The sequence below is a fragment of the Brachyhypopomus gauderio genome, unplaced genomic scaffold, assembly GCF_052324685.1.
Source record: "Brachyhypopomus gauderio isolate BG-103 unplaced genomic scaffold, BGAUD_0.2 sc68, whole genome shotgun sequence".
Taxonomy (NCBI): Eukaryota; Metazoa; Chordata; class Actinopteri; order Gymnotiformes; family Hypopomidae; genus Brachyhypopomus; species Brachyhypopomus gauderio.
The window spans coordinates 955185-983158 of NW_027506889.1; the positions used below are offsets into that span (position 1 = coordinate 955185).

Genomic DNA, 27974 nt, shown 5'->3' on the forward strand with positions numbered 1-27974 from the left:
ACGTAAAATAATCTAACATAAGTATCATAACCCTGCTGAAGTTTTCAGCTAAAAACGATAAGATTGTCAAGATTGCCAAATGTATTGCAACAAAACAATGTTTCTACCAGAAACCGCTATAGGTCATATTTGTTTTTGTTCACTGACACTACCTTCAATCCGCTGTTGTTATGTTACCAGGACTTGTGCAATGTAAAGTGAAAAAACGTTTGCAAGGTAAATTTGATTTGTGGGAAATTCTTAAGTTATAAAAAAATTACGTTAGCATCGTATTTTTTCCCACCAAATGTCATTTGATCTGAAATCAAATAGATTACAGCTAGACACTGGTCCGACTGTGTTCGTTTCTGCTAATGGAGTGCAGGCAGTTCTAATAGATCATGCACGTGGTTACAATGACATTGTCCCCACTGTGGCCATCAATAGGCTATTGAGCAGATATACTTTATAAAAGCTAGGATTCAAAAGAAACAGCATTGTTAACAGTCGGTTATCACTATTATATTCTGTACAGAGACCAGATTGGGTTAGCTGTGCTTTTCTTTGGTAAAGTTTTGTCCTGTATGCTAGACTGAAAACGGTTTGAGCTCAAAGGACACATAGTTACAGTATTTCTGACAGAAAAAATAACATTTTCCACCAGTGTGGTTGTTGACTGAGTAATCTATCATTGTCCTTGTTTGAAAAATAAATTGAACTAATATTAACGTAATATGGGCCTAGAGTGTAATATTCATGTCTCGTTCTGTGCGACTCGACCCCTTATTTCAAATGACCTCACAGTCCGTCATAGACAAAGGCGCAGAGCACCCCGTTACTGACCCCGTTTCATCCTGGATGAAACCAAAGAGGTAACGTTTGCAAAGCAGCACGTGAGACTACAGCAGAACCTGTTCTTTTTCATTGCGTTACACGTTTTGGCTATGGTATAAGGACTTTTATCTTATAACACTATAGTATAAGGACTTTTATCTTATAACACTATGGTATAAGGACTTTTATCTTGAGCCAACGACGACAAGAGTGATAGATAAACAGTCGGGGTCCTTCACTTCAGAAATGGGTTGAGCACAGACGCTTGAGGTTCATATTGGATGACCCTTGATGACTTTTAACTATATAAGCACCACACACACACACACATACACACACACATGTGTGTGTGGTACTTATATAGTTAAAAGTCATCAAGGGTCATATATGTATACACATATATATACATATATATATATGTATGTGTGTGTGTGTGTGTGTGTGTGTGTGTGTGTGTGTGTGTGTGTGTGTGTGTGTGTGTGTGCGCGTGTGTGTGTGTGTGTGTGTGTGTGTGTGTGTGTGTGTGCGTGTGTGTGGCTAAAGAAGAAGACCTGTAATGAAAATAATTTATAATTGAGAGTGGAAACGTAGCTTTCTAATTTTCGGGTGTCGAGTGCTTGTAGATGACGAATTTTCCATCGAAATAATTTACAGTACTTACAAAAGATAATATTTGGTTTGGATTTGTAGATTACAGCAATTACGATAAAAAATGAATGAACATTTTTGCAATGAAATGAAACAGAATTTGTTTCTTATATTCCTCTGAAAGCAATGTGTATTTTATTAAATTAAGCGCTCATTCCAGCGTTTTACTGACTTGCACTTTTTAACTATGTAATAATGTGTGAAAATAAGGAGGGTCTACGTCCATTATAAGAGAACAAATCACTGCTCGCCTTTCTCAGATAAGGGAAAATCACTTCGTAATGACATAATTAATCATGGTCCTTTTATGTATTTTAAGAGCAAGTCTCCTCTCTCTCACCTGCCCAAACAGCTACAAAATCATCCCCGACATTCTGTCTATAAATGCCATGACAAACATAATCTTGTATAACTGCAAAACCTAAAGGGTTTAGTTTTTTATGGCGCGACGACTTTTCCCTTTTGGTATAGCCTACTTACTGGAACAGTTTTTAAAGCTTTTAAATATGGTTAATAGTGTAACAGTCCTATAAACATATACGTTAAATAAATACGCAAAATATAAAAAAAATAATTTTTTATAGTCCTAAGGAAAAAATCTCTGAGTAAAAAAGGGATCTGCACAGACGTTTAAAAAATTACAACTGCACAGAAGAGTTCCAATGGCGAGGCGCGTGCCAGTCAGGCTAGAACTGGGCGAAAGAAGGAGAGGACGATCGTGTGTTTCTCACGCCGCGCTTCAGTCAGAGATCAAATAGTTTGACACTGACTCCGTGTGCGTTGCTTAAGAGCTAGACTCTGACTGAGTCGCTGGCAACAGACCGGGGGACTGTTATGACCTGGTAATTATGTCCCTTGGACAGATGCATTGTCCAGGCTCAGTGCTGGAGCCACTGGATATTATTGTAGCCAGAGGGCCGGAGAAATGGAGACCTTCCTCCGCATAGAGGGCAACCCCGGCTCCCGCGACAGAGAGCGCTTGTGCGGCAGGGTTTTCCGAGTTCATCCGCATTGTTGATAAACAGACTCGCCTTTCTAAGATGCGACGTCAACGTCTTCAAAGGCAGTAAAGACCTCCACGCCCCGGTTGTGCTTTGGACTCGCTCGATAGCTGTTGATAGCTTTGCGGGTATTTACCCATTAAAACACACAGGAGGATATTTCATTGTCCCCAAGCAAAGGAAAGGCTATGCGTTATAAGGCCAACAACAAAAACATTCATCATCCGAAATCTTGACCTTGATCGTCCTGGAACGTTTCATTACATGTATTAATAGTGAATCCATCATATGAGTTTCCTTTGGAAATCTTTTTCGGAGTTCCTTTGATTTCGGAACCGTTTCCTGCAAAAAAGACTTTCGTAGATCTTTATGCTTTCCAGCTCAGAAGGATTCAGACCCTCTGCACTTACATACGCTAGTCGTTTAAAGAAAAACGAGGAGGAGGAGCAGGAGAGAAGAAAATAAGAACATTTGAGAAAACTAGTTGCTTGATCTCAAATTAATACTCTAACCCGATGCAGTAGAAACCTAAAATAATAATTGGTAATATATACGTAATAATACTAAATGTACCACATGGAACCTTCATTGGGACTGATTAAACATATCAGCAGTGATTTAGGGCTATCGTGTTATTAATTGCAGACTGAGCACTGAATCGAAGACATTGTGTTTAGACAATAGCACGTATGAGCGTTGCCTGCAAATACTCATAACACCTATTAGTAACCTAGTAATGAGGTCAAAAGGGCGCCCTTTAATAGGGTTTAGGGAAGTCTTGTTAATAGACGTCCTGACACCCTAAAGAGTGTAGAGATAGCTGAAAATATTCCTAGCTGCTGGACCAGTTTTAAAGAAAAACGTTTAGATTACTTTTTCATTAGAAGATGGTGATGTTCGAGAAGACAATTTTGCAACAGTTCTTTCTAATAATTCATTACACATACACTAACTTGCAAGTGTCCGGTACCATCAGGTTCCCTGGCAAGCAAAGGGAATTATGAGCGGTCCAAAGAGATTCAGTATTGTGTACGCATTCAGCGTCTCTCTACCGTTCACTTCACAAACTGCCTTTTCGCCTGGCGCAGACAGCGCTGTAGGCTCGCCCGAGAAAACCAGCAAAGGGATGTAGGCCGCAGAGTTGTCTGCATGTATATTTTGGCTCACCAGCGCGCTCCCATATTACGCCTCTTCAACGCTTCTCGGTATACTGACATAAAAGACTGTGAATGGAATGTGATATACAAACTCACTGTTACGGCCGGCATGTAGACTGCACAGAGCGGTGGTCGCGGGAATATTGCTCTTTTGAAGAGTGACCTGAAATTAATGACTTTCCTCCACACATGCGCAGTACGGATATTTAAGCGTTAGATGCCCCTCATCTGGTCTTCCCCAGACAGGTTCCCACAGCTGGCACACACCTGGCTTGAGCTGTGAGATACACAGAGGACACGTATAAGAGCAGGTCGTTCATAACGCGGACATCTATCTGCTCGCGGGCTTTCAGTGGGCTAACCTGGCTGAGGAAGCACGCGCACGCTGTTGTTTAAGGAGTGACCCCATGATGTGTGCTCGTAAATAACTCAACCTTTGATTTTCATCTTCGTTTCCGCATCCTCTTCTTTGATTCGACATTTCCCCAGAGACATATTTCTACCGAATAAGACACGGTCAATTTGTACCTTAAAAACAGAAAAGTAGTGCGCCTGGCAACCTGAACAAAATGTTTCATTCTATCTTCAACAGAAGAAGTTAAAATATTCTCAACAGATGAAAAAAGAAAAAGAGTGACCTGGGTTGGCACAGAGCCATATGTGCCAATAGACTGTTGTGGCCTCCTTCATTTTATGCGCATCTAAAACTTATAATTTTAAAATTTGTTAATAACTAACGAATTACTGTCACTATTACGAGTGTAATAGTGACAGTAATTATGACATGCAATTCGAGGTAGAGTGTTAAGAATTAAGAAAGTCCTTATTATTAGGGTGTGTTGTGAAACGATTTTCTCATATTGATAGCTTTGTAGTCCTACTGGAAGCAGGTCTGATTTCGACCTGTGAAATACAGCTACAAGAAATTGTAAGGTGCACAAAAAACCCTGAAGGATCATATGGTTTACTTAATCCCGTGTTGAATTTGGATAAGATGACTAACCAATGTCTAAGTTTTCGAAATATAAATATATTTATTTCATGTTCTAAAAAAGTCCCAGACGAGACTGCAGGGAAATTAATTCACTGAACTTTTATAACGATGATGTATCACTAAGGAAGCGAGGGAACCAAAATAATCATTCACTCGTCGAATTCTTGATTTTTTTCTGGATGGATATTGCGCCCTTCAGGCGGTGGTTTTTGGGGGAGCACAGGAAATAATTACACAAACAGGGGCACTCCGGCGCTCTACCCGCAGAGTCTGCGTTATGCCCGGATTATGGAAAAGGACACCTGGGGAGAGAGGCAGCCTAAACAGCCCTGCAGCTAGGGCACCCTGTCGTCATACAACCACTTACCAACGCGGCTCGGCTTTAACCTGCATTTCAGTTCAGATTTCCGGGCAGCAGAGCCGCGGAATCATAACTTAAATATTAATATTTTCTGAATTTTCTTTTTCTAACTTAGTGTTCTGGGACAATGCGGCACAGATATTCTTTAGTCGCGCGCAAAGACCTGCGCTTATCCAATAAGCATTTGAAATCAAATTTAGTTATTCACAACATTTTGAGACGAAATCCAGTGTATCTTAAATTACGTCACAAAACCTGAACAAAGAACACACACACACACACACACACACACACACACACACACACACACACACACACACACACACACACACACACACACACACACACACACATGCTGCGGCTTTTGGTCTCCATGCAGTCTGCCTTGTCGTTGCCACATCTACGTCTATGGACATCAAAGGCAGGGCAATATTAAACTTAACCCATTTTCCACCATAAACGTTAATATTATTAATAAAGACTAAACCATATTCAGCAAATGATTTTATTATTAAAGGGATTACATCAGGGGCGCAGATGGAAATTCTGAAGTGAGGGGGACCAAGATGTACAATATATACGTTTATGCTTGTAGATCAGGGATAATCAACTAACCCCCGTCCCCAGTGCCATCTGCGCCCCTGGATTAAATACATAATTGTATGTAACGGATAGCAACTACGGTTTCTTTCTTTCTTTTCATTTCTGACATGCATGCGTCTTTCTTTAGAAATAAACTATTAGACCAAATTAATTCATGTTGATTTTATCGTTTATTTCATGGACTGTTGGTTCGATCCAAATGTAATCAAATCTGCATGGCAGGTAGTGTGTGTGGTCGTGGTATTGCAATGCTATGGTCATTGGTATTGCACTGGTATGGTAGTGGTATTGCACTGGTATGGTAGTGGTATTGCACTGGTATAGTAGTAGTATTGCACTGGTATAGTAGTGGTATTGCACTGGTATAGTAGTGGTATTGCACTGGTATAGTAGTAGTATTGCACTGGTATAGTAGTGGTATTGCACTGGTATAGTAGTAGTATTGCACTGGTATGGTAGTGGTATTGCACTGGTATAGTAGTAGTATTGCACTGGTATAGTAGTAGTATTGCACTGGTATGGTAGTGGTATTGCACTGGTATAGTAGTAGTATTGCACTGGTATAGTAGTGGTATTGCACTGGTATAGTAGTGGTATTGCACTGGTATAGTAGTAGTATTGCACTGGTATAGTAGTGGTATTGCACTGGTATAGTAGTAGTATTGCACTGGTATAGTAGTGGTATTGCACTGGTATAGTAGTGGTATTGCACTGGTATAGTAGTAGTATTGCACTGGTATGGTAGTGGCATGTGAAGTGTCATCGGGCTTCATTTAGATACTTACGTCATCTGTTCTGAGTGTTATCGTTGCCTGTTTGTGCTGTGTAAATATAAATAAGGAAAGGTAATTATGAAATGTCATGGTTGCGCTGTTTCACATTAACCTCAACATAAAAAAGTGATCAGTATAATGTTGTTATTGCGTTTGATATTGACGATGATGATCATGGTGATGATAATGAAGATGATAATGATCATATTGACGACGATGAAAAAAAGTTCATCATTTTGTACTCATTGGGAAGGCTGTCTGAATTGTTTTGCGGCGGTGTCATGGCAACTAGAGGCGATTTCAGGCGTCGGAGAGGCTCTGTCGGTCAAGCGGTTATTTTGACGAAATGCAGTGATACTGCGCATAAGGGCTTCATCAATCATGCCAAATTATGGCCAAAACTTTGCTTTTAATGCAATGTCACCTCATATAAACAACCTCTAAGCGACAAACCTTTGATAAATACTCACACGGAACAGATAAATAAGAGGTAGAATTACCCTTTAACCAATAAACTTTTAGAAATTAACATACATCGATAATATCTGTTATGAGTCTTTACTCTCTGGTCTTTTAATATGATGTATGCATTGAAACATAGCTTATAAGTATACGAAGTTATAATAATATAAAGGCTATCTTTAAAATTAATATTACATTTTTAATGGTGAATATGATGAACTGAACGGTTACTTAAAATAGAACTCAGAAGCCAATGATTTTTAATCAACAGACTGGGCATTTACCCTTGTAAGATAAAATGACATTTGATATTAAAGGAACAATTTTTCATTCAGGCTACAATAAAATAATCAGAGCCTGGGCAGAAGAAACGCGCGCCAGAAACGCAGGCACGGAGAAGCGGGGTTAATGTGCGCGTTCTGGCCCACGTTCTCTCGCTTCTCGAGGCTCTTTGCCCTTCGCGCGCGCTGTTCTGCGGTCCCACGTGCTCTCCGCTCTGTCTCGGTGTAGTGCAGTATGACGAAGGCCATTTCTCCTACTGACAGGTTTTTGGTGTCCGATGCTGTCAATGAAAATAATTAATAAAAACCTGGAATAGCCTACCTATTACTATAATAGGGATATTATTTTTCATAAAGTTAACATCACATCTGTAATACTCCACTGCAGATTATAAAACATCTTATGATTTATTTCCTTTGATTAAATTCTTAATCCCCCAGTGTCATGCTTTCGTATATAATTGCAAGGGCGAGGCCCTCGTAACAGAATCCTGGTGTGGAGTTTTACTAAAATGACATGGGCCTAAATATGACAACCGTCTTCTTTTTCCATAAAAATATAATATATGGTGAAACACGGGGTTATTTATTATTACAAAGGTTAGTTATTTTCCTGCTAAGTTTCACGAAGAGTTCTCATGAAGCGCTGACGTTTTGTAAAACAATAGCAATGACATATGGCAACGTCACCCAAAAAGACTTTACAATAAAGTATAAAGTAAATAACGTGTTGCGGGGCAACGGACAGCTCACGCTACCGCTGCTCCGTCACACCGTTAGTTTCTTTCAACATTAAGGCTACTAACTCCACTGATTAGTCTGCATAGTAGCCATGGCATACAGAAAAGCAAAGAAACACGGAAGAAATTCAGATTTTTCTTTTCTCCAATATTTAACCTTGTTTAATTTTCGTTGTTGCATACCACATAAATAATCTCACCTAAAGGGAAAAGGAAGCGAGCACGAAAACAACCATAGCACAAAATAGTGCTACATATATTCCCACTAAAATGTCATATATATATATATATATATATATATATATATATATATATATATATATATATATATATATATATATATATATATATATATATACACAGTTGCAATCAGAAATATTCAACCCCTGTTGACGAATTAAACCTTGACAATCATTGGACCTTCCAGCAAGACAATGATCCCAAGCACACCTCCAAGTCAAACAAAGCTTGGTTGAGAAAAAGATCCTGGGATGTCATGGAGTGGCCTTCTCAGTCCCCAGATCTAAATCCGATTGAAAATCTTTGGTGGGATTTAAAGAAGGCAGTTGCAGCACGGAAGCCATCAAATATCACTGAACTAGAGGCTTTTGCACGTGAAGAATGGGCCAAGATTCCAATTGAGAGGTGTAAGAAGCTTGTTAGTACTTACCAAAAACGTTTGTTGGAAGTTATAAACGCTAAAGGATGCTCCACAAAGTTGAAGCAGGGGGTTGAATAATAGTGTACAGTTACATTTTTCACTTCAAAGTTAAGTTCTGTTGTCAAAATAACTCAAATATGTATTAATAAATACTGTTTGTTGTCATTGTCTTTCATCCACATCTCTATTTAAATAATGTCTTTGGAGGTGAGGGAGTTGAAAATTATATATATATATATATATATATATATATATATATATATATATATATATATATATATATATATATATATATATATATATTCATTAATATTGTTTGGCAGAATAGAAAGATATTGTCAGTGATCTGTAATTCCCATGATCAATAAAATCCATTATCAATCACTGATCAGTAATGTCCATTATCAATGAATTATCAATTGCATCAGTGATCAGTAATGTCCATGATCAATAATATCAGTGATCAAAAGTCGCAGTGATCAGAATGATCATTTGGTCTAGGCATTAAGAACACTTGGAATGTGGTATATCATTATCTTTGTCTCTGCCCATACATCTTACACAGTATGATCATTTTATTCCTGTACTATTAATTAAGAATACTCCTTCTAATGTGAACATGTAAAGTAGTTTATTTGTTGGTTAAATGCAAGCACATATGATCGTTATTATCTGTCATAGTCTATGGACGTACCCTAAGGTGATAGCAACCAAACATGTCCTGTTTGGGTTTGGCTGCATCTTCAACCTGAGCAGTATGTGAAGAGGGTTTTGTCTTGTAAACACTCAGCAATTCCTGAAGGAGGTGCTGTGCTTTGATCTTTCGGGAACAGAATGGTCTTTAAAAAACACACACTCACCATCACTGATGGACAGCAAAAAGCTTAAACGCTTTTAAAGATTTTATTTTTTTTATACAATCTAGAAGTATTTGTCTCCAGTGTTGCCATTCAGAAACTTGTCTTAATTGTCTCGTGTTCCTGCAAATGTCATAATATTAAATACTTTGATTAAACCTTCTAGTTAAATGTTATAAATCTGGGGTAACATTGAAATAAACCCATTGATTCAAGAAACTCAACCACCAGTTTTGATGGACTACTAATGTTTTCTGTTATTCCTTCCAGAATCATAGGTCTGAAAGCAAATCAAGCCAATTGTAAATGCATAACAAGGTCAATATCAATCTTTGTCCTGAAGAGTTTCTGTTTGGAGATTTTCTCAGAACAGCAGCAGAGAATGGTACAGGGTAAGTGGTAAACATGAGAGAGAGAGAGAGAGAGAGAGAGAGAGAGAGAGAGAGAGAGAGAGAGAGCAAGAGAGAGAGCGAGAGAGCGAGAGAGAGAGCGATCTGTTTCACTCTATTACACTGTTACTGATATCTAATGGTACTGGTACTGCTATGAGAATAATATAAGGACACATGTCGACTAAATGAAAGTCCTGAGACTCAAAAACTTCAGTATTGCAGCACTCGTTTGCAAATGGCTGCATGCTTACACCATAGTGACCTGGCAAAAAGAGAACTCAGCCTATCAAACGAAGAGGACAAAACCCCCCAGCAAATCTTAGCTAAAATATTTAAAAATAAAATTATATGTATATAAATCTCTATACTTAAATATATACATAATGTGCAAATAAAACTATTTATATTAATTTGAACTATATGCAGAGTTTATGGATGTTATCCTTATGATTGAGTGTTTGTCAGTTGACTCACTTCAGCATCATTATTGGCACTATGGTGGAAATGCAGGCACCCTAAACCCCCAACTAGACTGAAATACACAGCAAGGGTAGAGAGGGGGAAAATACATCCTTCAGATATGCCTAAACCACAAACCAAGGTGTTAAAATTAACATATTGATAACAAAATAATATTATTAACAAAAACGGGAATAAAAAAAATCCTCAGATTAAAGTGCTATTTTGATTAACAAAAAAAATGATGACAAAAAAATCCAACAGTAAAATAAAAGTATTCTGATGTCGTCGTCATCATACTACAGGTAGACGCAGAGGAAGACGGTGGTCAAGGGTCACTGTCCACACACACACACATCTACATTTTAGTTATGCAGGCAGGTACACGGAGACAGGTGGGCACCCAGGTGTGTGAGGATGGGGATCAGTACACGATGAGTGGGTGGTGGTGTCAGACTACAGCCTAAACACTGACAAATTAAAGTAGGGCACAGCTGCTATGTACCAGCCAGTCTTAGAAATAAATGGGAAAATAACCTTTGGTTGATCATAGTTTCTGTTGGTTTCTGACACACTTAGGAGGTTTACACAGAAACATAAATGGTTCCAACAATATCCAAGATTTAACACACAACTCCAACCCTTAAATCTCTAAACATCGCTCTACACTACAGTTACTTTATAATAATCCCAATAAGCACAGTAATAATTTGGGCTATTTGTTTGACAATAAGCGGCTTACAGATTTAAGCTAAGACTGTTTCAAATAGTGTTAAATGAGTGTTTCTTCATTGTTATAAGAGCAAAGCTCACTTCTGCCAAAGCACCTTCATTTCCAGGCCTGCACACAGCAGTTTAATAGCTGTTCTGGAATCAGCCAACATTAGGAAGATGGAGGAACTAGCCATGAATATGCTCCCACAGACTACTGCTCCATATACACACAGCCAGAAGGTTAACATTCATGTAATAACATGTATTAATACGTTATAATACGTTTTATGCTTGGATTGGATACGTATTATTGAAGCCCAACTTGTAGTGCTACAACAGGTGTACCTGGTGACCTCACACCACAGCACACCTCCCAGTGCTCTTTAGCTACAAGGCTCTGCATGGGGACGCTGTCTGTTGTCCATTACGTGCGTCGCTACGTCTGTCAGTTTGCCTTAGGCTGCTTTGGGCAACCTGTGTTGTGTTGGTGGTGGTTGTTGTTTGTTGTTGTTTCCATGGCTGCTTCCAATAGTTGTGTGACACTCTCCTACTGAGAGATGCTGCAACGCAGGTCGAATTGGGCACCTCTGTGAGCGATGACGACCTTCCGTCTTCTGATACTTGTTTTAGCCATAGAGCAGAAGGTGTATCAGTGCTGTGACCGACTGCATCTTCTGTACATGGCCTGTGTGTGCGTGTGTGTTTGGGGGGGGTGAGGAGAAATAGACTAGGCAGCTACATGGCCAATCAAATAGATGTTGTCATAGAGGTGACCCACAAAGTCCTCGCTGATGTTCTGGGCAGCCCTGCGGGTGTTCCGGATGAACTCTCTCTTGGACATCTTGTTCTTCACATGCGGACTGCTGAGGTCGATAGACAGCAGGATGAGGGAGTAGCACAGAACGTACACTGCATCTGCAACACACACGTGGACACGCACACACACACACACACACACTCATTTGATTTTCACTATATGCATTTTGCAACAAAACATTGTTAACAAAACATTCCTGAATATATACTCTTTGGTACTTTATTACAAAAGAATAAACAAGAAAGCCAACAAGTCCCTCTTCGTGCCCCGAGATGAGGCAGCAGGGGGCGCCACTAGCTAGCAGCTCCCTCCACTCACCGGGAGTCAGGCCCACCTCCCGGACCAGCGCGGGGTTACAGGCACAGAAGCGGTGGGAGAACTTGGTGATGAGTGTCTCCAGGTACTCGCCCCGCTCCTCCGGGGCATGGATGTGTCTGAAGAAATCCCTTAGTGCATTGGGCAGGAACTGGTTACTGAAGTTGTGTAGTGTGACTAGCTCATCCAGCACATCACGCCTAACCAAAGAGCAGGAACAAAGATCAGCACTCTAGCCTTAAAGCTGTTGGAATTGATTTTTGAAGTTCTTGCTACTTTCAACCTGACACGAAAAGTTTTCCCTGGAGGAGTTTACAAAGCCAATGTCTCTCTGAGCTTCTTCTTCATTACACCACCATAGGTACACTCAAGTCTTCAAGCACTGGGCTACTTACCATGCGCAGGTTTAGACAGTCCAACACAGTGGGGCAGGTTGAACTCCCTACCCCAGACACCCTGGAGCTCCCTACCCCAGACACTCCGGAACTCCCTACCCCAGACACTCCGGAACTCCCTACCCCAGACACTCCGGAACTCCCTACCCCAGACACTCCGGAACTCCCTACCCCAGACACTCCGGAACTCCCTACCCCAGACACTCCGGAACTCCCTACCCCAGACACTCCGGAACTCCCTACCCCAGACACTCCGGAACTCCCTACCCCAGACTCTCCGGAACTCCCTACCCCAGACACCCTGGAACTCCCTACCCCAGACACCCTGGAACTCCCTACCCCAGACACCCTGGAACTCCTTACCCCAGACACCCCGGAACTCCTTACCCCAGACTCTCCGGAACTCCCTACCCCAGACACGCTGGAACTCCTTACCCCAGACACGCTGGAACTCCCTACCACAGACACCCTGGAACTCCTTACCCCAGACACGCTGGAACTCCCTACCACAGACACGCTGGAACTCCTTACCCCAGACACGCTGGAACTCCCTACCACAGACACGCTGGAACTCCCTACCACAGACACGCTGGAACTCCCTACCACAGACACGCTGGAACTCCTTACCCCAGACACGCTGGAACTCCCTACCACAGACACGCTGGAACTCCCTACCCCTACCCCAGGCACTTTATAATTGTTCTTCCAGCATTTCTAAGTGAAACTCAAAACCTTACTGTTCATTCAATACTTTCAGTGTTCCCTTTTCTGTTTAATAGGCTATTGTGTAATCTGTACTATAAAGCAACTCTGGGTTTAAGAAATATATAAACACAGTTATCAACATCATTATCAAGACCAACATGGTTGCACAACTGTCACAGTGACAATACACTCATGCTGCTATAAAATATTGTAAAACTGAAAGTGAGTTTAACAAACCGTTCATCAAGGTAAATCCGCAGCATTTTCCAGTTCAGTGTTCTGGTGTAAAATATGAACTTGGCAATTTCCTTCGGGTGGTCCATCAGAATGCCTTTGGATATGAGGTAAGTGATGCCCTGCAGAAAAAGCCCCATGACCAAGGGAAAGAGGGAGAGGAAGAAGGAACAATGAAAAGAAAGGGAGAGAAAGAGAAACACAGAGCAAGGCAGAGGCAGAGGGATATATATATATATATATATATATATATATATATATATATATATATATATATATATATATATATATATAGAGAGAGAGAGAGAGAGAGAGAGAGAGAGAGAGAGAGAGAGAGAGAGAGAGAGAGAGAGAGAGCGAGCAACAGACAAAAAGAAAAAAGACAGTGAGTGAAAACCAAATGAGTGTGTGACAGAATCTTTTCCCATGATCTGTCCTTGAAGTGGTATAGTAAAAGTATAATGTACTTAAAGACACTGTAAAATAAAATTCCTTTACGATTAACTGCTTGCTAGCTAGGCAGCAATGCTAATCAACATTTTAAAGCAGCACAGAAGAAGTACTGAAGCTAATGATTGAAAGACACTAGATTCTCTGTTTACCTCCTGAGGGTTAGCGTTGAATGTCAGACTTCCTTCATCTAGTTGCATGTAAAGCCTCCTGTAGGAGAAGCCAAGTGGAAGCCTTCTGTTGTATATGGAACAGTGACCCCAAGTGGACTTGCATAGCCTGAGGGCACAGAGCAACGTCACGGAGACACCAGGCAGTAGAGCAAGAAGAACTGCAGCACAGTGCTGAGAAGAAATACACTGCATTTATACTTTTGCCATCCGTTATTATTAGACACATTAGTTGGCTGAACTATTAATAACACGGGATCAGGCGCGTGAGCTCTCCACTAACCCCTGCCATAGACATTCATCGTTGCCCAGGTCTTGCCACACGCAGGAGGCTAGACACAGGTCGGTGGCGTTCAGGTAGGACAGGATGGTGATGCCCAGCTCAGGAGGCAGCATCTCCAGGTCGATGAAGCCCTGCTCCTCTTTGCCCTTGCGGACACGCAGCAGGTGACCCAGGTCGGTGCCGGGCACCTGGCACTGCGGCGTGCGGCGCAAATGCAGGTCGGCCGGCAGATGCCCCCCGGGTCTACGGCGACGTTCTCGCTGCAGGTAGCACTGCTCGCTGTAGTCGTGCTGCAGCTGTTGGTTCCTTGCTACCCTCCACAAGCTCTGACCCATCTGCACACCTGCACACCCACAGCATCCAGGATGGGTTAGGACCTCCCACAACAGCATTAGAGCGAACATAGGAGGGGCGACTGCTTCTGCAGTCATTATTAGACACAAGACTTATTTTGGTTAATCTATTGTTGATATTATTTGTTCGCACACACTTGCTACACGCAAGAGATCGCTCGGGACCACCGGCTCTACACTAAACTATGCAGACTGCCCGCCACCAGGAGCCATCTGGCCCAAACATGGTGCCAAGCTAAACACAGCTGTACTACAAACCGATGACCAGACACCAAAACTCAAGCTGTTGAATGTGTTAAGAAAACAGAGAGTAAGAGAGAGATTGGTGTGATCATTGGTTTCACAAAATCACAAACAAAAAAGTCTCTATTAACGAAGCTCTGTGCCAAATGAATCTCTCTTGACCATTTGAATGACCTGCATCGGCTACGAGAGGTCAAACAGTGGGGTGGGGGGTGGTGGGGGATTGTGTATGTGGACTGCATGACCCCATCATGAGCCACTACACGGCTGCAGCTACTGCTATTGAAGCAGCCTATGAAACAGAACACTCAGTGAAACACTCCTAATCTGCTCGTGGTTTTTACTGGCCTGAAGCAATTACTTCAGCATTTTACCAGAGCATATGAGCAAATGACTCTCCCTCTTTCCACACAGACAAGGTTAAATTGCCCTCCTATTCTGCCTTCTGCCACAGCACTCATAAAGTGAAATGAGGAATAATATAGCTGTATAACACAGCTGCATAAGTTAATGTTTCCATTACGACCCATCTAAAGCCTTCACTCTAGAGACAGTTCAGCATTACTGTGAAAGCACTGGATCCACCTATTCATGTCAGGGTGGAGCTGCTATATTGCCTTCTCATTCCAGGGGTGGGTAGGCCACATGACATATGAGCACAGTTTTATCTATCAGTGTAGTGACACTTACACCACCCCCCCTTCTCTAACATGAGCTATCTGAAGTCCTCTGAGGGTTTCCCTGTCTGAAACCCAAAGTCTGAGAGCCATTTCTTGACTAATGGCTTTCTGAATTGTCCCTTGCTGGCAGCAAATGTGCTGCTGTGTTGGATCCACCCCTGTGGTGGAATTTCTAAATTTTTATGTGTGTGTGTGTGTGTGTGTGTGTGTGTGTACTCATTCAGTCCTGATGCTGTGAAATGCTATTTAACAGGCTCAACAACATTCTCTCACCTACAAAACAAAAACAACAACAAAGAACCCCCCCCCTCCAAAAAATAAACAGGCTGGTAAATTCTAACTGCCTTTTATAAATCATTACAGAAAAAAATGTTCAGGAAGGCCAAAGAACACAGATGCTTAGAGGCAAGTGAACTCGTAAACTGGTCTTAACAGGTAATAAAATACAACAAAACGCTGTAGATTTCTTTAGTTGTAAAATAAGCTCACAATGCACAGTGGTGACATTTCTCAAATACCCAATAAAGAGCACTTGTACATTTTTGTTTATATTCATTAAATCCAATTACTATTTTTACAATTTGAATTATTGTAAAAAATGACTAAATATTAAAAGTTAATTAATATTTCACATATCATTGGTAGCCAGTCAGTATTTTTTTTATTCTATTGTTCATGCTGAACACAAAAATAAACAGACACTTCAGTTTATGCGTGTCAAAGCTGGTTTGTCAGTCACTGTATTCAGAGCTCGGCCACGTGAATTCCGCTCCAACCACTTGGCATTGTTTTAGAAAACTGTCCCTACGTCGTGCTGAACCCTCTAGTCGTGGCTTTAAAGCCAGCTTTAAAGGGTTTGAGACTACGCTGACTCTACTGCAGTTCGACACCATATTGTGTTTACTGTAAATACCGAGTAAGCATGATGGAGCTACTCTACCAGCGTAGTTTGTGTTGTAGTGGTACACCACAACAACGCACCCCGACGTTCCCTCATTTAAATACCAGCTCACTCATTGGCTGGCTGGCTGCATATTTTTAGCGGACTACTTTGTTTAAATTTGCATAGCAACCTATTAGCACAGCCGCTCTACAAAGACAGATAATCATTAGATTATGATTTTAACACTATAACAGCTATATCTAAGATCACGTTATTAGATGTGGTTAAAAAGACAACACCGAGTTTGAGGGTAAACACAGACAGAAACATTTTGTTCAGTTGACGGTCTCATAGCAATAGGCAGTAATCATGTTACTCATGTTAGATTGACGCACAGGTCCCGCCTTGCTCATGAACGGTTGGTTAACACCGCGTATCCAACACATGGGTAAGAACTACTATTGGCTTTTACAGCCGACGCTTGAAACCCCGTTGTGGTTGAACAGAGCGATAGTTGAAGGCAGTACCACCCACCTGTGTTTTTGTGGAATAATTCTACCGCCGCCGCGACGAGACAATTGTCTTGGTCTACGACAACTTCCTAGGCGAAATATCCCTCACACTTTGCAGTCAAACCAATGACCATTTCCACAGGAATGCCAACTGCACAGCTCCAAAGACAGCAGCTCGGGGCAGAGAGTGTGTATGATGGCCCTGCCCCAGCGTTAATGTGCCGTTTCACTCGTCCGCTCTCACACTGCCCTCCTTCTCCTGCTGGGCACGTTCTGTTGTCCTGTTTGACGTTTCTTGTTTGTGGTGGAAGTGACGCGGCTCATTCTGAGTAGATTCATCGTAGAAGTGCGAACAGCACGTTCGCTTTTTTATTTTGTGTCAATATTTTTACAATTAAAATATGTCGGCTAGAATGTAGAAAATGAAAATAACAAATGATTACTTACGTATGACACCAGATTTTTTAAATAATGCATTGTTGATCCTGCATCGTTGTATTTCATTTTATGTTCAGTGAATGTGTCGATGTGTTTGTACAGCAAATACTGCATAGAAACCAATCACAATAAACGGTCGTTTTACCGGTAAAAACAAAGAAAACATTACGTTTAATTAAGTTATCTAATTCCAAATAATTATCTTATTTGCCTTTAGTCCATGTCTAAAGATACGTTGCTATCGCACTCTCAATCACAAATATCAGGAAATGAAATTCTAACTGTTTAGTTATTTATGTAGCTGCGTTAGCTACCTCAGGTAAACCACCTCCATTGTGCTAGCTCGCCAGGCTAGGCAGCTAACTAGTTACATGTGTGGTGCTTCGTTTGTATGTAGCGGTAGCTACATGTATCGTTAGCTACATAGCATCGTTAGCTACATATCGTTAGCTACATAGCATCGTTAGCTACATAGCGTTAGCTACATAGCGCAATACAGCAGTATTTTAGCTTTGCGCACAGGTATCGGCGATGCCCAATACATGAGCTTGCGATGTTAGTTTCGCGGATGTAAAAAAAAAATGCAGCTTTCCAGTTATGTAATTAAATAGTTAATATAAATATTCAGATATCGGATAATCTGAATGAAAGTCAATTTGTGAGGATACTTTATTTTATTAACTGCTTTTATGACTGCCAGGGGATATAGATGGCAACAGGTGATTTGAAGGGCTGCCTCAGGAAGCTGCAGGCATCTCTTCGCTCTTTGAAGTACCCAAGCGAAGTTGACTATCAAAGGTAGGAATGGACGGAGTTGTGTTTCCCAAATACAAAAGTGTTGCATTTATTGAAAGGTTGTAAAGCACATCTCTGTGTTGTTAGGTAATATAAGCTAGCGAGACTCATCCGTTCATAGTAGTTGGTGCGTGGCGTGTCGTCGGGCGGCCTAGCGCACCATGACTTTACTTCAGCTGTGTTCAGTACTTAATATTAAACTCCTCCTTTATCTGCTTAAAATGCTCTTATTACACATTGTGCTCTGATAATATATTTACATGACGACCACAACATCTACATCAAAGCTACATTCTTGTATAAATACCGGATATTATTAAATTAGTATAGGAAGCAATTATTTTGTACATCTGTCTCATCAGAACATTTTGTAGTTATAGTAGGTAAACTGATAATAACATTTCGGGTTTTTGATGCAAACAAGGAAATCGAATTTCCTCTTTCAAATTGCCTTTCACCTCAAATTAGGAAGTGGGGCCCTACCAAGCGCTCGGAATCGATGTGCGCTATGTTACCGTCCTGGGACTGGTATGCAGGCACATGATTCCACCTGTTCCTAGAGGTTGCAATGGCCATTAAAAAACATAACAAACACATAAACTACTCTAAGGAAGTGAGAGATCATGTAAAACATAAGCTTCCTTCACTCTGTTTCTGTAAGATGAATACATTTCATGCTCTACAAATCCTGGGATAATTCAAAACTGTTATAGTACAAGTAGTGCTGAGGCTAGATGCATGCCCCCCCCCCCCCCCCCTCTAAAAAAAAAAAAAAAAGATAGATGAAAAGTTTAAGAAAGTTCTGTTATGTTTAATGATGGAACATCATTGCTCGCTCAAATAGAGCGAAGACAAATAACTGTTATATTTCTGTTAATTTCGTGGAACATTTATCATTTGGAACGTTTTTTTTTTTTTTTATTGCGCGAACATTTGCTCTCAGATGTTCACTGCCCGAGGCCCTTGGATCTTCTGGATGTATTCCAGTGTTCTGCACCCTGCTGTCAGTGACCATACTGTACGATGCACAGTTGTACAGAAGAAGTACATTCTGGTGTCTTTCCTTCCAATGAGAACCTTGCCAAATGATCCCATGCAAAGCACATGGCACAGCTGGGACTCTAGGCTCCATTCAGTCATCAATCCAAGCTGTTCTCAGCAGGGAACCACTCTTTGAGGCATAGTTCTTTAAAATACAACGAGAAGCATAAGCACCATGACAGTGAAGGAAAAGTTGTTACATATTAATGTAATTTGATTTATGAAGGACATGTTGAATATTCATGAACTTTGTATTTCAGATCAGAAGATGTGTTTTCAGTTGTTTGATTGAAGTGTCTGCTTGCGTGCCCCTTGCGTTTGTGTACAGTTAAGGGGCATGTAAGGCTGAGGTCTGGAGTTATATTATAAGGCTGTAATGGCATGTATTATAAGGCTGTAATGGTGCATATTTAAGGATGCAATACGCACTCCAAACAAGCAGGTGATGTCCGGGTATAACTTTGCCATTTATTCCTTCTGGAAGTCTCCTCAGTTACATGTGCTCTATGTGTTGCTGGATTATGAGGTCCTACACAGTGAGCACCTTGGATTTCTCTGCTGTTGGTGCTGGTGTGACAAAGGTGTGTTCAGTCTCAGGTACAGCCTCTGTGTTTCTTCTCATGACTTTGGAGACAATGACTGTTGATTGTCCGTTATTCTGCAGTGCTCTCGTGTCTTCCTGTGTTCTTCGGAGGGTATCCGGTGTAATGCAAGCTATTTCCTGCTGGTTTTGCTTTGCCTAGTTTCTCTGCCCTGCCAAAACCCCAATGTTGAATTAACACTTACACGCGTTACATGAGCTCTAATGGCGTCTTTTCATTTCGTGGTCAATCCTCACTTCACTGAGTTTTACTGAGTTTTAGCTTATACCTTTGACCTCAAAAACCAGACTCGACAAATTGACTGCAACCAAAATTTCACACGTTATTTTATGGGACCAAATGGTAAATTCAAGCAGTTGCCAACACCTGGCATCTGTTTGTCCTAATACTTTTGCGTTTCTTTAAGAGAAGAAACACAAGATACATTTTTTACAACTTGGTTATAAAGCATTCTGTACAGTCTATATGTCTAATCCAACTTTGATCTGGAATACAAATTTCATGAATATATAAGAAGAAATATAATAAGTTTTACTAAACTGCCCCTGTACACCTTACATAAAAAAAAATTCGTATATAGTCAGCCACTTTTTTGTTTTATTTTTATTTTTTGGCTTGATGCCTAAACATTTTGCGTAGCATAAACAGTCAGTTGGAGCCTATGTTTCATGTCCTCTGTTTTGGCTTAGCACTGTCGGGAGTGGAGGATTTGTCTGGTGCCCCCACAGTTTAAACACTAGATGTTACATTAAGCAGCACCGTGGCGGAGCAGCAAAGTCAAAGCTGTACATCAGAGGCTCGCAGATGCGTTTTGAAGTGCGATGCATCAAACGTCGTTTCCTCCTGGGAATACATTTGGCTCAAATCCGCAGAGGATGATCCAGAAAGATGACTTAATTTGTCTCCTGCGGGACGAGCGCAAGATGACTAACAGATAATTTATGGGTTTTCTCCCCTGTGACCCCATGCATATTATGTTTAACAAGCTTGATCAGGTTGGTGTTGTTTGTGTTTATTTTTTTTCACACAGGCTGTCTAAAGGGGACCCGGTGTGCTGCTTGCCCATTGTGAGCTATGCCTTCACCTGCTTCTCACCAGCTCTGGCTGAACTTCTGGTGCAGTCTGGCATTGAGCTCACAGGAAAGAATGACCTGAGCTTCACTGAGTCCGTTTATAAGGTGGGAACGTTTTTCAGCACGTCATCTGAGTGGAGCTCATAATGTTTGTTTTTGGTGTAACATCACAATAGTTCAGGTTTCTAATAGTGTAAGAGTGTATTTGTGGAAGTGCAGTTGACTGTGGGATGAGTGCCCTCCCAGAGGAGTCATCTGGCTAAATCAATTCAGGATGCATGTCCTTAGAGTCAGTCCACTGAATCTATCTGCTGGTAATTTTCCGTTTTATTGGAGATCAGCAACAGGTCTCCCTTTTATCAGCATACATGTTGTCTGTTCTTTTCTCTTATTGTCTGCTTGGATCCTTTATGCTCTTGTCTTTATTGGTTTTCATGCCATGAGGCCCCATGTGTAGCCTGATGATCTCTTGGGGAAGTGAATACCAGTGCTCGGTTCCCCACTGCAGGGAGTCTCTCATACCCATCACCATATGCTGAAGCATTCAGATGGGTAAAATGGTTCCAGTTGCTCTCGTAGGCTTGTGCAGAAGGGGGGAATTCTGCTTAATTTTTGGAGCTTTCTTAAGACTAGGCCAGGTCCAAGACCAGGCCTTATTCCCTGCCTCTGTCATTTGTGTGATTATGGTGTGGGTTTCACTGAATGTGGAACAGCTTTTAAGAATTGCCATCTGTATCTGCATGTGCTTTTCCTTCAGGACCATGAGATTCTTTCCCATTTCAATTACATAAATTTTTTTTCCCAGTAGTTTTTCAGAACATTTTACCCTTCACTTAATATAGCATCTGTTGCTGCTATGAGCTATACTCTCAGAAGCTGACTGGAAACTAGTCTGCTAAGTGGCTGTGTGATTTTAAATGTGCTGTCTGCTGACTTCATGGCCTTGTCTGTGCGTTAGGAAAATTTCACTGCTGTTTGGATATTAGGAGGCTGTCCCAGAGATCCGCCCGACACACTGTATCCGAGGTCCCCAGAGATCAGCATGATGCAGTGTATCCGTGACCCCCAGAGATCAGCATGCTTCACTGTATCAAGATCCCCAGAGATCAGCATGATGCAGTGTATCCGTGACCCCCAGAGATCAGCATGATTCAGTGTATCCGTGACCCCCAGAGATCAGCATGATTCAGTGTATCCGTGACCCCCAGAGATCAGCATGATTCAGTGTATCCGTGACCCCCAGAGATCAGCATGATTCAGTGTATCCGTGACCCCCAGAGATCAGCATGATTCAGTGTATCCGTGACCCCCAGAGATCAGCATGATTCAGTGTATCCGTGACCCCCAGAGATCAGCATGATTCAGTGTATCCGTGACCCCCAGAGATCAGCATGATTCAGTGTATCCGTGACCCCCAGAGATCAGCATGATTCAGTGTATCCGTGACCCCCAGAGATCAGCATGATTCAGTGTATCCGTGACCCCCAGAGATCAGCATGATTCAGTGTATCCGTGACCCCCAGAGATCAGCATGATTCAGTGTATCCGTGACCCCCAGAGATCAGCATGATTCAGTGTATCCGTGACCCCCAGAGATCAGCATGATTCAGTGTATCCGTGACCCCCAGAGATCAGCATGATTCAGTGTATCCGTGACCCCCAGAGATCAGCATGATTCAGTGTATCCGTGACCCCCAGAGATCAGCATGATTCAGTGTATCCGTGACCCCCAGAGATCAGCATGATTCAGTGTATCCGTGACCCCCAGAGATCAGCATGATGCAGTGTATCCGTGACCCCCAGAGATCAGCATGATTCAGTGTATCCGTGACCCCCAGAGATCAGCATGATTCAGTGTATCCCCAGCGTTCTGTTCTGCTTGCTGCTACTCTGTACCACGTCTACATGCCAAAGAGCTGTGTCTTCTGGCACTTTATCCTGCTTATTCTCCCTCCAGGTGACTTCCCTGTGACTGTAGTTTTCTAGCATATTGTAGTTTTCTAGCGATTGTAGTTGCCATGGACCACAGGAAATAGTGGCATGTCTGGAGAGCAGCCAAGGGAGAGATGGCACTTGCAGTGAATGACACTGTATAGAGGACATTCAGCAGCACTGTCACCCCGTCACCTCATCTCACACAGCTTCCATTTCTCCGTTGGCAGATTGTTTCTGTTAAAAGTCCTTTCCTGTGATTTTCCGATGTTCCCCACATTTTCTCTTTTCTTGGCAGGGTGGGCCTCTGGGCTGTATATTGACATCTCTCCAAATGAGTTTTTTGAAGAACATCTTGCAAACATATGTAGAAGGGTATTAGAAAAAAAATTATAATTTAAGTGCTGTTTTCAGATTCTTTCAAATGGGATCATCTTCTGTATCTTATTATGATTCTGTCAAGTGGGATATCATCTTCTGTTTGTTAATGCAAAGGAATACATTAACAACCAGGAACCGTATGGACGTGAATACTATGATGGGATTATATTGATATATACAGTGACTGCCACATACATTGCTTTATTTGAATACCCATCAACTAAACTTTCGTGTCATGTGATTAAAAGTTGATATGTATTATTTGGCCAAAAAGTTTTTACATAATTATTTATCAAGTGAAGGACGAGATTCATATGCTAGCCATGCAAAAACTTTTGTAATTTGTTAAAAGGATCTTTCCATGTTGCAGCCTTCTGGGATCTCAGTATTGTGAAGCAAGTTACAGTAGTGACTGAATAACAAGATTACAGATGTTGTGTGACTGTAATGGGAATGTGTGTGTACGTGATCAGGTCCTACGTGATATCTTCAGCTACAAACCTCTACTCAGCAAGCAGCAGTTCCTGCAATTTGGGTTTGCGGAGCGAAAGATCAGCCTCCTCTGTGACATCATCAACCTCGTCCTGGACAAGCACAACCAGCTCACCAAAGTCACCAAGGTGTGTGGCCTTGGTTTCAAATGTGTGTGTGTGTGTGTGTGTGTGTGTGTGTGTGTGTGTGAATCAATGCATTTACAATAATTTGTAATGAATACATTTTAACTTTGCAGCATGTGAGGCATACAAAAAGAATATTGGTGTCCCGCAGTGACTCTAAAACGTCAGAAAGCCCAACTTCATCCAACACACACAGGACTCCTGCACAGAGACTGGTGTCCCGCAGTGACTCTAAAACGTCAGAAAGCCCAACTTCATCCAACACACACAGAACTCCTGCACAGAGACTGGTGTCCCGCAGTGACTCTAAAACGTCAGAAAGCCCAACTTCACCCGACACACACAGGACTCATGTAAGTCTATTTGAAATCGTCATGATCTATTTTTCAGGACATCAACTATCACAGCAAAATCCCCAGTAGCAAGATTAATAACGTTAATAAACTTGTTAACAGTGACATATAATAGACATAACACACTGTAGAATTTGGTTTAGTTTGTTGTTTGTTGTTTGTGGTCTTCACTGGTTTGTGGTGCTTCGAGCAGGTTGTTCTGAACAGGCCCCTGGTGGAGAGGCACTTGGGCAGCAGTTCACCAGTGAGGACCAGCTTTTCTTCAAACGCGTTTCCCCAGGAGAAACTGGTCGAGGAAGATGTGGAGGAAGGTGGAGAGCCTTCATCAGCGGACAGCCCCCACCTTCCTGCTCACACTGTGAGAGGCTGCCAGACTTTTATGCGTTTACTCACACGTCTGTTCATTTAGGCAGGCATATGCAGAAATTCAATCAGCAATGATTCAGTCTCAGTGATTCAGTCAGTCACTCGGTGATTCAGTCAGTCAGTCACTTGGTGATTCAGTCACTTTGACTTGTTCGTTTGTTCATTCATTTGCTCACTTTCTGCGGGTTCGGCACTTGATCTCTGTGAACACCGTCAACACACTACATGCTTTCAGCCTGTGCTAAAGGAATAAAATATACAATCACACACACGCGCGTACCTGCTTTGACCTGTATGCGGGTCCTCACAGGGGTGTGTGTCGGAGTGCACCCTGCAGGCCGTGGAGAGCGCCCTGCGGGAGTGTGTGTCCAGGATGCTCCAGCTGGACGCCAGACTGCAGGCGGTGGAGAAGAGCATGGCTGGGAAGGTCGTCATAGAGCGCGCTCAGTGGGAGAACCTGGAGAGTCGCGTGCTGCTCCTGGAGACCAGTCTGGCGCTGGCCTCTCCACAGGTACTGTACAGCGTCTACACGCCGTGCCCAGACCGGGTGCTCACTCACAGCAGGGTCACACTGGCCTTTTCCTGGGAAACTAACCACATGCTGTTAATGATACGGCCCAGGCTATTAAAGACCTCAGATTACATTAGAGATGTGTGTATTGGATTCAGGATGTCTGCGAGGACGTCTGCATAGCTGCCTGATCGTAATGGGAGGTAAAAGGTCATTGGGTGTGGTCCTTTCACCAGAATTAAACAGTGACTCAAATAATGGTTCATGAGATGTGTGTTGTAGTCATTACATAAAGGAAAATAGTTTAGGGCAATTGAGCCCTCATTACAGAGTGCTGGTGGCTGGGTTGTACTTGTGGCTGTGATTCAGAGATGAGGGCTGGGTGGGTTTCTGACTTTTTTTGTCTATTTGCAGAGTCCTGTAAACGCTGGTGGAATCGTAAGCCTGCCAGCCTCTGGAGAGAAGAGCCACCTCACAGAGGAGACCGGCGATGTCTGCTCACAATGGCCACATGAACTCTGTGGGTACTGGGCATGTTTTCAAGTAGTTAACGGTCCCTCCTGTGAGCTGGGACGGTGGTGATTGTCCAGGCTTTGTGTCTTGTTTGAAGACGTGTTTGTAGTAGCACCTGACCGTGTGTGTTGACTTGTATATTGAAATGCTTCGGGCAATTAGAAAGACCATAGTCAGGTGAATCTGTGCTTTGCTGCTTCTCAGTAGTCCCGACATCGGTCAGAGGGAGCAGTCCCGTGTTGGGACGGTCGGTGTCGGGGACCGGCGGTGCCGACCACACCCCTACAGCCCTTCCCTCCGCATCTCCAGAGGTGCGTTTCCATCCATCCATTCATTGTTTTAATCATCCATCCATTATGTGTTTATGTTCTCAAGGTCTTCTTAATGTCGGTGGCCCGATGTTACCTCTCACAGCTTGCTGTGTGTGGTTTGAGTATTCTGACATTTTGAAGCATCACTGAAGGCTCCTGTACAAACATATGTTTTACTGCCCGTTGGAATTGACATTGATCATATCTCTCCTCCCTTTTTAGGAGACTATTAAAGAAAGACTGGAACGAATAGCCAATATGTAAGTAGAAGTCTGAATGTTACACCTCGGTTTCTTGCTTTATTTATTTTATACCTGAGTGAAGGAGCAAGCTGAAGGACCTTAAGTTTATATAATTGCATATTTGTGTGTGTGTGTGTGTGTGTGTGTGTGTGTGTGTGTGTGTGTGTGACTTCTAGGATGAAAGACACATCTCGCCTTTTGAAGACTAGCTGTTAGATTCAGGTGAATCTTAAGAGGGAGGTGACCTCCCTAAATGGTCAGAAGGTTCCGTTACTCCTCAAAACCTGTGCTTTTGTAACGGGTCTTTATGGATTTGACAAAAGGTCTGTTTTAGAAAATGTTCTTCAGTAACTAATATTTATATTATAGTTCCAGCCTCTTTATGAGCCTGCTGGTTTTGGTTTGACCTCATGGTGATGCTGACCCTGTCTGTCTTCATGCTTTTCTGTATTTTCGTTAAGATGTACTCTGCTTGAAATGTATGCATTGTCCAGTAGAGGTCACTGTAACCTTGATCAAAACCTAGATTATGCGTGCTTTTGCTGCCCTCTGTGGTCCTTGTTGTGTTACCACAAATTAAAATAGAGGCTAAATAATTTTGTACTCACTTTATATGTGTGATTTCCTGAAGTTGTAAATAAACTAAAACAATGTGAGCAATAACGGTGTGATGCCCTTTTCTGTTTTACATTCAGTTTCCAGATGTTTGTGGATGTATTAATTCAAAGCATTCAAACAAGGGAGGAACAGAGAGGATAGATTCTGATTGAGTGACAAGTCTGTTTTTATGAAGGTATGCAAGATTGGGTCTTTGTTAATAATTGGTGTGTGTGTGTGTGTGTGTGTGTGTGTGTGCGTGTGTGTGTGTGTGTGTGCTTGTGCATTCCACACCCCCTCCACCACCAGCTGAGCATTCAATTATGCCTCCTGGTGAATTATCCATCATTTTTTATTAAACCCTCTCAGAGCAGACTTGTCTGTTTTCTTCAGGCATATGTTGGAGGTAATCAGACGCTCCGCATGTGGGAGGTAATCAGACACTCAGCATGTCTGAGTAAGCAGCTCAGTGTTGCTCTCTCCCTGTAGACCCCCTTTGCTCAATGTGTGGAATACTAAACACGGCTCTTTAAATTACTGACAAATGATTTGGTAAGATTTGCACAAGGAAGTCAGGAACCAGACTTTCTCTCTTCTGGGAGCTGCATAGGTCTCGAGCTGCACAGGTCGTGTGTGTTTAGATGATTGGCCTGTAGATTAGTTGATCTGGCAAACAGATGTAGTTGGCCATAAGTATTTATTCACCATAACTAAAGATCAACAGGATTTTATTCAGACATTTAATGGTCTGCATTTTGGAAATAGAATGTGCATATTTGTAAATACGTACATGAACCAAGACATAATTGATTGCAATATGCTAACTGACCTCAACTTGAGATCTAATAGTGTATGAAAAGTCATTCTGTTTGGATAAATTTAGGAGGCCCCACTAGCCAAACATGATTAAGTACGAAATCCACAACCTTTCCAATACAGTGCTCAGCTCCCCTAATTTATCAGCTATGAGTGCATGTAAAAATGCACTGGAAGCCTCCTTCCATGTACTGTAGTTGAGATCAGTTTGTGATCTTCTAATTTCTTGGACTCTGTTGCACACCTGTTGTTTGGATAGCCTAGAATGGCGAATTTAGTGCTGGATAAACTTGATCCGGATAAAATCCCAGCTTATTCCAGCAGATGTTTCTATACAGAGCCCTGTGTAGTAAAAACGACTTCAGACTCGACACCCAACCTTGATGGGAGACTACATCCCCCAGCTGACATGAACCTGGCCCCGCCCTAA

The 27974-nt window shown here is 42.0% G+C and overlaps 2 protein-coding genes across 7 annotated transcripts; one reads left to right on the forward strand and one right to left on the reverse strand.

Moving 5' to 3' along the window:
- Window positions 1-9158: 9158 nt before the first annotated feature.
- On the reverse strand, window positions 9159-17258 carry fbxo8 (F-box protein 8). 2 transcript variants are annotated; one of them, XM_076989484.1, is made up of 6 exons: window positions 16979-17258; window positions 14286-14628; window positions 13985-14111; window positions 13386-13504; window positions 12052-12248; window positions 9160-11831 (listed from the first exon to the last, which is right to left on the reverse strand). In XM_076989484.1, exons 2-6 carry the CDS (start codon window positions 14618-14620, stop codon window positions 11644-11646), a joined length of 966 nt encoding a protein of 321 aa, XP_076845599.1. In that variant the 5' UTR covers window positions 14621-14628; window positions 16979-17258; the 3' UTR covers window positions 9160-11643. The 2 variants fall into 2 exon arrangements, with proteins under 2 accessions (XP_076845600.1, XP_076845599.1); XM_076989485.1 differs by lacking the exon at window positions 16979-17258 and having other exon boundaries at window positions 9159-11831; window positions 14286-14625.
- Window positions 16707-26786, forward strand: cep44 (centrosomal protein 44). 5 transcript variants are annotated; one of them, XM_076989481.1, is made up of 11 exons: window positions 16707-16892; window positions 18095-18192; window positions 20863-21010; window positions 23692-23838; window positions 23949-24188; window positions 24382-24546; window positions 24865-25065; window positions 25480-25585; window positions 25783-25889; window positions 26112-26149; window positions 26308-26786. In XM_076989481.1, exons 2-11 carry the CDS (start codon window positions 18104-18106, stop codon window positions 26345-26347), a joined length of 1281 nt encoding a protein of 426 aa, XP_076845596.1. In that variant the 5' UTR covers window positions 16707-16892; window positions 18095-18103; the 3' UTR covers window positions 26348-26786. The 5 variants fall into 5 exon arrangements, with proteins under 5 accessions (XP_076845596.1, XP_076845595.1, XP_076845594.1 ...); XM_076989480.1 differs by lacking the exon at window positions 16707-16892 and adding an exon at window positions 17503-17541; XM_076989479.1 differs by lacking the exon at window positions 16707-16892 and adding an exon at window positions 17548-17713.
- Window positions 26787-27974: the final 1188 nt, after the last annotated feature.

Bases quoted from the DNA above. Each gene is read 5' to 3' on its own strand.
- cep44 (XM_076989481.1), top strand. From the start codon at position 18,104: ATGGCAACAGGTGATTTGAAGGGCTGCCTCAGGAAGCTGCAGGCATCT. The intron at 18,193-20,862 runs GTAGGAATGGAC...TTTTTCACACAG, and splicing joins AGCGAAGTTGACTATCAAAG to GCTGTCTAAAGGGGACCCGG. The intron at 24,189-24,381 runs GTAAGTCTATTT...TGCTTCGAGCAG, and splicing joins CCGACACACACAGGACTCAT to GTTGTTCTGAACAGGCCCCT.
- fbxo8 (XM_076989485.1), bottom strand. From the start codon at position 14,620: ATGGGTCAGAGCTTGTGGAGGGTAGCAAGGAACCAACAGCTGCAGCAC. The intron at 14,112-14,285 runs GTTAGTGGAGAG...CTGTGCCCTCAG, and splicing joins GATGAATGTCTATGGCAGGG to GCTATGCAAGTCCACTTGGG. The intron at 11,832-12,051 runs GTGAGTGGAGGG...TGTGTGTTGCAG, and splicing joins GGAGGTGGGCCTGACTCCCG to ATGCAGTGTACGTTCTGTGC.